Here is an 11,226-nt window from a genome sequence, read left to right as displayed (position 1 = left end):
TGGCATTGTTGGTACATTACGATTTAGAGTTACATCAGATGGATGTAAAGACGACATTCCTCAACAGGAATTTGTATGAAAATGTTTACATGGCATAACCCAAAAGGTTTTGTCATGGAAGAAAAGAACATATGGGATGGCGCCTGTAGAAATTCATTTATGGGTTAAAAGTAAGCCTCTAGATAGTAGTATTTGAAGTTGATGAAAACAATAAGAAAGTTTGGGTTTTAAAGAAAATGCGAAGGACAATAGCGTTTATGCGAAGTTCAAGAATGGAAAATTATTTTCCATATCCTGTGTATAGATGACATCCTACTCACTAATAGTGATGTTAATCTGCCATTGAAAAAGAAGTTCTTGTCCTCAAGTTTCAATATGAATGATCTTGGTGAAGTGTCATTGGTTCTAGGAATCAAAATTTACCGAGATAGAAGAAAATAGAGTGTTAGGACTATCGCAAAGACATACTTAGAAAAGATTTTAAAGAAATAAAGTATGCATGCGAGTAAACCTACGCCTACTCCTATAGTTAAGGGTAATAGATTTGGGAACTTTTAGTGTTGTAGGAACCGATATGAGATCGATCGAATGAACATAGTTTCATATGCTTCAGCTGTTGGAAGCTTGATGAGTGTACAAGTACAAGTAAGAACTTACCCTGACGTAGTCTACGTATCTAGGATATTTTGGCAGAAGTCCAGTCTAGATATAGATCACTGTAATGGAGTTGATAATGTCTTGTAATTTTGCAAAGTATCATAGGTCTCATGCTGAGTAAGAAAGAACAAGTACTCTCAGATAGTTGAGGGTATAAATATTAAGTCTTGACGAGATGTGTAGTGAAATTCACAACAGTACTAACACTCGCAGTTGGAGTATTATTGTGGAAAAGCTCCAAAGAAACAGTTGTAGTGTCATCAGTGATGCATACCGTAGTATAGCTTGACATGAGGCTTAAGGAACAGACAAAATAGGTTAAGGAAATTTGTACCCGGATTTAACAATGGTAGACAACAGCAGTAACCATTTAAAGTAAGTTAACTTCTAAGACAATAGGTCAAGTTTGCTGCAAAACATATTAACACTAAGTTGTATGTTGTAAAGGAGAAAATCCAGAATTATTTTGAAAGCATTGAGCACATAAGTACCGAGTAAGTACTTGCGGATCCGCTTACCACCAAGTGCGTTCAGAGAACACACAATCGATATAAGTTTATGGGAAAGCCTATGATTTCTGGATACTAAAGGCCTAGTTGATTATTAGTTTAAAAACAGAGAGGTGCATTGTAGTTGTTAAATCTAATGACAACTGATCGTGACGATGAGGCACGCTCTATGCACTAATCTGTGATGGAATGGAAAAAGATAAAGAAAGTTGAGTTTAAGTTATAAGGTGAGATCAAGGGGGGGAATATTAGGATGATCTCCACCAGTTGGCCCAACGGCTAATTGGGTCTTGATCCGCGCTCTGATCGGGGGCGCCCAGCCGGTTCTAAGTGGCTGATGGGCCTCCGTCGCGCAGCACTATTAAAAGGACGGTGGAGGTTGGGGCACATGATACGAGATTCACCACAGACGCCAGCCCTACCGTGATGTCCTAATCCTAGTCCGATATAGAAGGGGGAGCTGTAAGCAACGGAAAGCGCATCGCCTTCGCCGCCGCCACCAGCAGCATGCCTGCACTGCTGCTACCTACGACGACCTAGCGTGCGCGTCTCTGCTTCCCCATCTACTACGACTCCAGTGGCCATGTCGCTGTGGCACCGTGGCCGTGGCTGCGCATGGTGAGGTACATCAGCAAGTCCCCTCACCTAAGCTATGTATCACCTGCTGATCTACGTCTAGAAGTACATTAAGTCCTATCAGTTCTATGTGCTTGTGTGGATTTTTCGATGCAGAGTTTGTCTACTCGCGTGGATCTGACTCCTCTACGTTCTGCTATCTTCTTCTGTTCTCACTTCTTTTGTTTCGTTCTGTGCTTGTGTGGGTTTTCTTTTTTTTGCTTTGCTGTTAGTGGCCTTTGCATTTTAGTGAACGGATCTGAGTTCTAATTAGTTTCCCCTTTGTCATTTGCCTTTTTTTGTATTTTCCCCAGTTTCTGTTCTATGGTTCCTGATGTTTCTTTTCTGTCTGCTATGTGATGCAAGGTGCTCAACGAAGGGTACTGGTTGTTTCTAGGAAATCAACTTGAGTGGATCAGCTAGATTGGATAGTGAACTGGTGAGTTCCTTTGCCTCCAGTTGCTTTGTGTTTCTTTTTTGCTAAGGTCCTAATGTCCCTTATGTTAGCTATCAAAGCAGATCTCATTCTTAGAACCGGTTCTTACTTCTTAGATAAGAACCTAAGGTTATTTATGATAGCTGGCTTCTGGTTCACCAGAAGTAAGAACCTAAGGTTATTTATGATAGCTGGCTTCTGGTTCACCAGTTCAAAGCAGACGTCATATATTTGGGAAAAAAAAACATAAGTTCCTGCATTGCTCTGAGGATTAGACTGTTTTTTTTGGTCTACAATGCCTTTATGATCAATTTTAGTTCCATAATTCGTTATTGACTTTGAGTAAGGTTGCAGCTAGAGCCTGTGTGCACTGATATTTTTTGGTTCTATAAGAATTGGCCAACAATGCGCATGAAGATACACCAATCTCAGGTCTGAAAGCAGGCTCGTTGATTGGCAATCCATGCAGGTATGGAGGTTACATTCGCTACCATATTCTGGTTCTACAAGTTTACACGCTTCAGTTCCAGATATTTTGTGGTGATCAGGTTTTGTAGCATTGCATCTATCAATTCATCCCTAGTAATGTGCTCATTGTGTGAGATGTAATCACTTATGTGGTTTATTCTGTGTTGCCTGAGCCCCATCAGTTAAGCAGCCAGTTGCATAACAGTGGTCCATATCAGCAAGGCAGGCTGGCAATAGCAGCAAGGAGGTGCTGGGTAGTCATAGCGAGGCAATATGTCACCTGCATCGTTTCTTCAGATAAACTAGATTCAAACTTCTAAACAGGTGGGTTCAGTAACACAATCACTATTCTAAGTTTAGAGCACTTTCTATATTTCATAGATGATGATTTACATACATGAAAATATTCAGATGGTTGTGGATAGAGTTGAAGGACCGCACAACCTTGCTTATTCTCCCAAAATAAGAAAATAAAGATTATTCCATGTTATTGGTTTCTGGTTATTAATCTTTGTTAGGTGTGCCTTCAACATGCATAAGAGGTTCAATATTTATGGGCATGGGCTAAATGCTTTCTACTTACAGTTCATGTGTGCCTCCGTGCTGATAAAAAGCTTCCTATTGAGAATCTGATGCTGTTTAGATTAGTGGTAATTGGGTTAAGGAACCTGCTCGGTTATTTCACCTATACATGTTTGGATGATTCCACTTCGCTGTGAATGATCGCAATATATTCAGTTATTAAAGGTGGTGGATTCCAAAATGTCTGGCTGAAGAGTATCTTGATACTGTGTGGTTTGGAAATAGAATCCACTGTGTGCTTGATACATGGTGTGTACAGACTGCAGTTGCATTTTCTGAATATATGTGTGTGCTTAGGAGCCACTGTTACTGATTTTCAGGTCACTGTGAGGAAGGGGTCATTAGTTGCTGCTTGCTGGGTTTTAAAGCTATTGCTGCTCTCTCTTCTATGCATATGCAGCAGTAGCACCTTGCCAGTGTTAGTTGTCTTCATCTTGCATACGACCATTTACTTTTGCCATGGTTGTTTACTTTAGAAGTAGTAAATTTAACAAACCAACGAATGACATAAAGATAAAACAGTTATTTGTAGGACAAACATTTCCCACTCAGATAACCTAAAGAATGCGAAGAATTACAATCTATCTCCAGGTCCATGTGATTTGAAACATGATTTTTATTGTAGCTTGAGGCAGTGCGTTAAATAGCTTCGAAGTGCATAGTTCCTATGGAGTGAAAATGATGCCCTGTCTATTCTAGAATTTCTTTTGTGTGCTTTGTAGGTCTCATGATTGATTTTTTCCATGGTCTCAATGGCCATTGCTAGATTATCAATTTAGACTTACCATTATGCAGGTGGTCACACACTACTATTTTTCCATGTTTGACAGATCCTGATAGAGGATTCACTTCCCCCCCCCCCCCCCCCCACCCACTGACGCCCGCGTCGCTCCCCCACGCGGGGCGACTCGAGCGGCCCCTGCCGCGCCGCCTCCCTCTCACCCCTCTCCTCCTCGCCCGCCGCGCCGCCGCCAGAGCTGGCTGCCGGCATGGCCGCCCGGCTGGCTGTGATGGTGGCGGCGGGGCTCTCCCTCCTCGTGTTGGCGGCGCACCTGCAGCAGGCCGGCGGTCCGGCCCCGCGCGACCGGCGTGGAGGTTGACGAGGTGGCTGCCGCGGCTGTTGCAGCGCCGGTTGGTGTCCGTGCAGGCGCAGGGGATGGCAGCGAGGTCTTCTTCTTCTCCGCGTGTTCCCCTTCTCCTCTCTTGATGGCGGCGGCGGCGGCGCTGGCTGAGGCCACCGGTCCGGGGCCCAGTCGGCCAGATCCGGACCCCAGGCTGTCGGATCTGTCTTGGCGGACGGCAGCGGTTGCGGCGGCGGCGGCGGTGGTCGGGGCCCATGCATGCTCTGGGGGCGGTGCTTTCTTCTCTGCCGTCCCTCCCCTCATGGCCTTGGCTACTGCGGCTCAGGGGCTGGCTGTGCCCGGGGCAGCGGCCTCTGCCGGCCAGCCTGCCTGCGGCGGCCAAGGCGAACGGTGTCTGCAGCTATGGTCAAGACGGAGGCGTCGGCGTCGGCAGGGGGAGTCGGATTTGGGGCCTGGCGTCCGAATTCGACGGCCCCAGGACATGGGGCGGAGCCCGACATGGTGGGACACACTGGCGGTGATGACGGCAGTGACATCGGCAGGTGCCAGAGCCGACGACGTTGGTCAAATGCGGCCTCGGCGTGCGGTGGTGTGACGCGAGCGGCAGAGTCAGGTCTGGCTCTGCGTGGCCCGGTCGGAGGGGGTGGCGGCCGACGTAGCTGTGCGGCTGCTACGTGCAGCCGGCGCGTCGATGCCCCTCTTAAGGGGCTTCTGTGGGTCGCCGGGACAACGGCGATGGCGGTGAAGGCTGGTACGGGTCCGGCTTTGCGACCCGGCAAGTGTGCTAGAGAGTTCTTGGGCGAAAGCCTTGGCGACGGCGACGCCGTTGGGCGCCGCTTCCCTGTTGGGGGCGTCGTATTTTCCCACTAGCATGTCTTCCAAGGGTGAAAACTCAGTCCACTTTGGACGTGTGACGGTGACGTCATGGGCGTCACTCCCTTCCTGAAGGCATCGCATTTGGATTATTGTCGTGGTTTCGATGCGGGGCGATGGTTTGCGTTTGGAAGTCGAAGCTGCTCTTCGGTGTTTGAGCTTAGCAACGATGACCGGTGGCGGCCATTAGCTTCAGACCCGTCAGGGGGTGACTAGTGGGTGGCCTGCCATGGGAAGTCGGAGCTGCTGGCAGCTTAGCTTCCATGCTCGGCAACGATGACCCATGGCAGTGTGTCGTGTTTGTGCTCAGCTGCGTCGCGTGGGGTGGTTAGCCCTTCGGGTGCCTTTTAACCTTCTTATACATAATATTCTTTCGGCTTAATTGAGCGGCAGAGCTCCTGTCTTTTGTTTCAAAAAAAAAAAGATCCTGATAGAGATTTTTCCCCTTACTAGATCACTGCGCAACTCCTGTCAGAGTGGTTAATTCCTTTTGTTGCACTTGATGTTAGAAGGTATGGTGCATCTTGCAATAACCTGAATTTCATAGAAACTATGGATAGCAATTCAGGACCTAAGTGTTTGTTCTGAATTAATGTTTAACCATGAAGTGTGGCAATAACCCGAATTAATGTTTAACCATGGATAGCAATAACCTGAATTTTAGCAATCCAGCTTGTTTTGGTATGGTACCCTCGGATTTAAATGTCTCTGACGAATTACATTTGCGCGTTGTTCCCTTCTCTACTTTCCTCTCTGTAATACTGACAAATTACAGGAATACTAATTCGATTTTCTTCTATACCTAATGACATTTCAGTTTCCTCTGTACCTGGGTACTTTGCTTTGCGTTATTAATTGCTATGTATAGATATTTTTGTTTCAGACTTCAGTTTTATAACACAAGAAAACTCTCGATTATGAAGTACCTAGAGCTGGTTAATTTGCTCTTGGTTGCTGGAAACAAAAAAAGGGATGGTCTCAAGAAGCTGGAGGCCCTCCGTGCTGGTGCTCCTTATTTTCTAGATTCAGTTGTTCTCCTTATTTTCTCACAAATCGATTTTTGTAGAAACATGAAAGTTAATTTGATTGGCTCATTGTATTATTTTTTTATTTTCGTGCCTGAATAATGTAATTATCTGAAAACTATTTGTTGAGTGCTACACAAGACTGATTAGATTTTGTTTTTTTTTTCAAGCGTCGCATAACATATTCATCCGCAGTTGTTAATTCTACCAATCTGATTTTCTTTAGTTTAGTCCTTTACTTAGAATAGGTTTTCTAACCATACCGTGGTGGTGCAGGAGACGCCGCCTCCATGATAGAAGTCCGTGCGTTTGTCGACGATCACATATTTTATCCTTTCCCAATTCCTTCCGAGGCATGTGATGCTCATGTGAGGTACCAAAATGGTTTGCTTTCTCAGATTGAGTATGCTCATGTGAGGTACCATAATGGGTTGCTTTCTCAAATTGAGTGTTTCTTATTCTTGCGAGGTTGTTTCTTGCTAATCAGATGTCTATAGCAAGGTCGAAGGATGACAAGAGATCGATGGCAGAGCTTGACATTGAGTCCTCAGGCTCTCCATCAGTAGCCAGAAAGGATCAGGTTGTTCTCTGACGAGCAAATTGGCTGGGGTAAAGTTTCAGCAATTGTAGTTACTGTTTTATGATCTATATACGTCCAAAGAGACTCTGCGGCACTTATAACAGTGGGATGAAAGTTAGGATGCAATCACTAGAGCAGCAAGCACAACTAGAAGATATATGTTTATTATTGTTCTTAGGTGACTTGAGATATCAGGTTTAACTTATTATCCAAATTATATTGCATCTTCTATATTCTGAAGTTCATCGTGAGGGAATATTTTGACTGACAGGTCAATATTGACAGAATCCCGATCAAGGGCGAGCGCGAGAGGGAGAGTGGAAACACACGCGAACACAATCTGGACACGGATTTGGTGCTGCTAAAAACTGGCAGCTTTTTCTGATTGTATTGAACTCTATATGTAAAGTAAATACATGCAAGATTACACGGCTGAAATCAACCGAGAGAAACGCGGCACGTTCGTGCTTGACCGCTGCCATCCCAACGGCCTGGGACTTGCCGCTCGCAGTGTGCGGCGTGCGCGCTATTCACGCATCGCCCAGCTCTATCCTATCTGAAAGCGGAAAAACAGACTAGTGCTCAGGACTTATTCAAACATTCTCCTCCTAATTCCTGTCACCTATGCTAGCTTTACCATGCCGATCTCCTGACGAAGCTCCTGGAAACGAACACGGCCGAGCGCCTTGGTGAGGATGTCGCTCAGCTGCAGCTCGGTGCCGATGAACTCGACGTCGATCAGCTTTCTGTCACAGCACTCCCGGATGAAATGAAATTTGACATCAATGTGCTTACTCCGGTCGTGGTGTACTGGATTCTTCATGAGTGCGAGGGCGGACTTGTTGTCCACCTTAATCTTGGGCGCGAGGATCTTGCCTCCGACGAGCTCAGCCAGTAGACGAGCCAGCCAGACTCCCTCGCACGCTGCTCCTGCAGCCACGATATACTCCGCCTCACAGGACGACAGCGCGACCACCTTCTGCTTCACCGACTGCCAGGTGATCGGACCTTCAGCAAGAAAGAACATGAGCCCGCTGGTGCTCTTCCGGTCATTTATGTCCCCTGCAAGGTTGCTATCGGAGTATCCCAGCAGCGTCGGCGTAGCTTCCTTCTTCTGTCCAGGGTGGTAATGAACCCCCCCAGTGCATTGTGCCCGCCACATAGCGGAGGACACGCTTCACAGCAGCCATGTGCTCTTGACGTGGTGCCTCCATGAACCTGCTCAGGTAGCCCACGGCGTACGCCAGATCAGGTCTGGAATTGCACAGATACCTGAGGCTCCCAATGATGCTGCGATACTCAGTGGCATCCACACTCGGCGTTGTGCCCTCTTTGAGCAGCTTGAGCTTCAACTCCATGGGCGTGGCGCAAGGATTGCAATCAGTCATCCCCGCCTTCTCCAAGATCTTGGTGGCATAGGCACCTTGCCGGAGAGTGATCCCGACAGCCCCCTGCGTGACCTCCAGGCCGAGGTAGTAGGAGAGTGCTCCGAGGTCGCTCATGCGGAAAGTGCTCTTCATCTGCGCCTTGAACTTGGCCACCGCACCTGTATCACCACCGGTTATGATTAAGTCGTCGACGTACACGCCAACAATCAGGCCTCCTCCTCCTTTTCCACGGGTGTACATCCCGTGCTCGTTGATGCAACGGCTAAAACTGAGCCCCAGCAGCGAGGCGTCGAGCTTCTGGTTCCATGCGCGAGGAGCTTGCCGAAGACCGTACAGCGCCTTGTGAAGTCAGAGCACCTTGTGCTTGTGCTTGTCGTTGATGAACCCTGGCGGCTACTGAACGTACACCTCCTCCTGGAGTTCACCGTTCAAGAACGCCGACTTCACGTCTATGTGATGGACGGACCAGCCGGAGTGCGCCGCGATGGCAAGGAGCAGGCGCACCGACTCTAGACGAGCGACGGGTGCGAACACCTCCTCGAAGTCGATGCCGGCACGTTGTACGTAGCCTTTGGCGACGAGACGTGCTTTGTACTTGACGATGTTGCCGTTCTCGTCGCGCTTGACTTTGTACACCCACTTCAAATCGATGGCGCGTTGTCCGCAGGGGAGCTCCACCAGCGACCAGGTGTTGTTGTCGTGGATCGACTTCAACTCCTCCATGGCGGCAGCCCAATTTGGGTCACCGTCGGCTTCCTTCAGCGTTCTGGGCTCCTCCACACTGACGCCGTGCAATTCGGCCTCCTCGCCGCCGCGATGTGCCAGCCCGGGCACGGCGTCCATGCCAAGGATGCCATCGAGTGTTCTGTACCGATGCTCCGCGCCTTCGTCATCATCTACATCAAGGTTGTCATCGATGCTGAGCGATGTTGCGAACTCGATATGCGTCCTCGTAGGGGCGATCAGAGTTGTGGAACGTGGAGAGGTTGTAGGTGGGACAGTCGGTGACACGTGTATTGGTGTCGACGGGGCTGGCGGCTGCAGCGTAGTGCGTTGGCGCCGTACCTCATACTCTTGCTCGATGGCGAATGGCTCCATACGTAGATCAGCAGAGGTGTTGTCCCAGTCCCAACTCGTGCCCTCGTCGAAAGTGGCGTCGCGGGAGATGATGACGCGGGTGTTGGTGGGGTCGTAGAAACGGTACACCTTGGAGCCTGCTTCGTAGCCGATGAAGACCACCTTGTGCCCGCGGTCGTCGAGCTTGATGAGGTGCGGGCGGAGGCGCTTGACGTAGGCGACGCACCCGAACACCTTCAGGAAGTGCACGGGTGGCTTCTTTCTGTGCCACGCCTGGAACGGAGTCTGCCCAGCGAGCGCGCTCGTCGGCGCCCGATTGAGGAGGAACACAGCAGTGTGCACTGCCTCGCCCCAGAACTGTGCTGGCATGCCGCGTGTGCGCAGGATGCTCCTAGCCATTCCCACGACCATCTGGTTCCCGCGTTCCACGACACCGTTTTGTTGTGGCGAGTATGGAGCCGAGAAGTGGCCCTTGATTCCTTCACCTGCACAATGTTCACCAAACTCAATGGAGGTGAACTCACCCCCATGGTCAGTGCGAAGCACCTTGAGCTTCTTGCCGGACTCGCGCTCGACGCGGGCCTGGAACGCCATGATCGCCGCCGGTGCGTCCGCCTTGGTGCGAAGGAGCGTGAGCCACATGAAGCGGCTCATGTCATCGACGAGCAAGAGGAAGTAGGCGTTCCCGGCGGGTGGTGTTGGCGAGATGGGGCTGCAGAGGTCACCATGGACCAGCTCGAGCTCTTCTTGGGCCTGGTACTTGGCAGACTGGGGAAACGGCATGCGCTTCTGCTTTGCTAGCACACAGTCCTCGTAGACTTGCTCGACGTGGTCGATTGACGGCAGACCACGTACCAGGTCCTCACATCCCAGCTTGCACAGCGACTGGAAGTTGAGGTGCCCATACCGCTCATGCCAGCGCTAGGCAACGTCACCGACACGAGCAGTCAGGCAGACGGGCTGAGCGATGTTCATGTCGAGGTAGTAGAGCCGACTCGGCGAACGAGTGACCTTGGCGAGGAGTTGGCGACGTAGGTCATAGAGACGTAGGATGCCGGACTCGATGTCGACCTTGTAGCCGTCCTCATCCATCTGCTCGATGCTGACGATGTTCGTGGTGAGTCGCGGGATGTAGTAGACACCGTCAAGGCGGCGATGATCCCCGGACTTGCAGGCGAAGAGGCCGGTGCCCTTTCCCTCAATGGCGACCACCGACCCATCTCCGAACTTGACAGTTCCAGAGACGTCGGTGTTCAGCTCGACGAAGACGTTCTTCGACCCCCGTCATGTGGTTCATCGCGCCAGTGTCAAGCACCCAGCGGTGAGTCCCCACAGCCTCCTTCTCTTCTGCGCTGTTGAGGTGGAGGAGGACCTTTCATTCGTCGAGGTGGACTTGGGTCTCGGATTCCTCCGCAATGTACATCAGTGCCCCTTCTTCCTCCTCCTCGACATGCACGACGTGGGCCGTGTCCTTCTTCTTTTCGCGGCAGTCTTTGGCCCAGTGGCCCGTCTTGCCGCAGTTCTTGCAGCGATCGCCGGGTGGTGGCCTCCCTCCACCATTGTTCCCGGCGCTCGCGTTCTGGCCCTCACGGCCATCACGCGATGAGGGTCCTGCACCGCCGCGCCCGCGTCCACGCCCACGGCGCTTCCCGCGGTTGCTAGAGCCTGCGCTGCCGTCGAAGTTCTCCTGCTCATGGCGTACCTTGCGGTGGGCCTCCTAGTCTTCCTCGCAGAGCATCAGGCGCCCCATAGCGTCCGTGACCTGCTTTGGCTTGGTGCGTTCCTCGAACACGCGCAGTCGACCGACCACCTCTTCGACCGTCACGGCGTTCAGGTCGAGGAACATCTCAAGGGAGATGGCGGCCTAGTTGAGTTTGTCTGGAACCACCTGCAGCAGTTTCTTCACTACCTCAGTGTCGGTGATGTTGTGGCCG

General features: G+C 50.2%; 1 protein-coding gene across 1 annotated transcript; it reads right to left on the bottom strand.

Annotated features, from left to right (window-relative positions):
- Positions 1-7,900: 7,900 nt before the first annotated feature.
- LOC136515720 (uncharacterized mitochondrial protein AtMg00810-like) lies at positions 7,901-8,455 on the bottom strand. The gene has a single exon (XM_066509237.1). It carries the CDS (start codon positions 8,453-8,455, stop codon positions 7,901-7,903), a length of 555 nt encoding a protein of 184 aa, XP_066365334.1.
- Positions 8,456-11,226: the final 2,771 nt, after the last annotated feature.

Source organism: Miscanthus floridulus, chromosome 17, assembly GCF_019320115.1.
Source record: "Miscanthus floridulus cultivar M001 chromosome 17, ASM1932011v1, whole genome shotgun sequence".
NCBI classification, from domain to species: domain Eukaryota; kingdom Viridiplantae; phylum Streptophyta; class Magnoliopsida; order Poales; family Poaceae; genus Miscanthus; species Miscanthus floridulus.
Note: the sequence above shows the minus strand (reverse complement) of the source record. Positions and strands in the feature narration are given on the sequence as shown.

What these genes read in the sequence shown, in the direction of transcription:
- LOC136515720 (XM_066509237.1), bottom strand. Translation starts at nt 8,455, where the DNA reads ATGTACACCCGTGGAAAAGGAGGAGGAGGCCTGATTGTTGGCGTGTAC.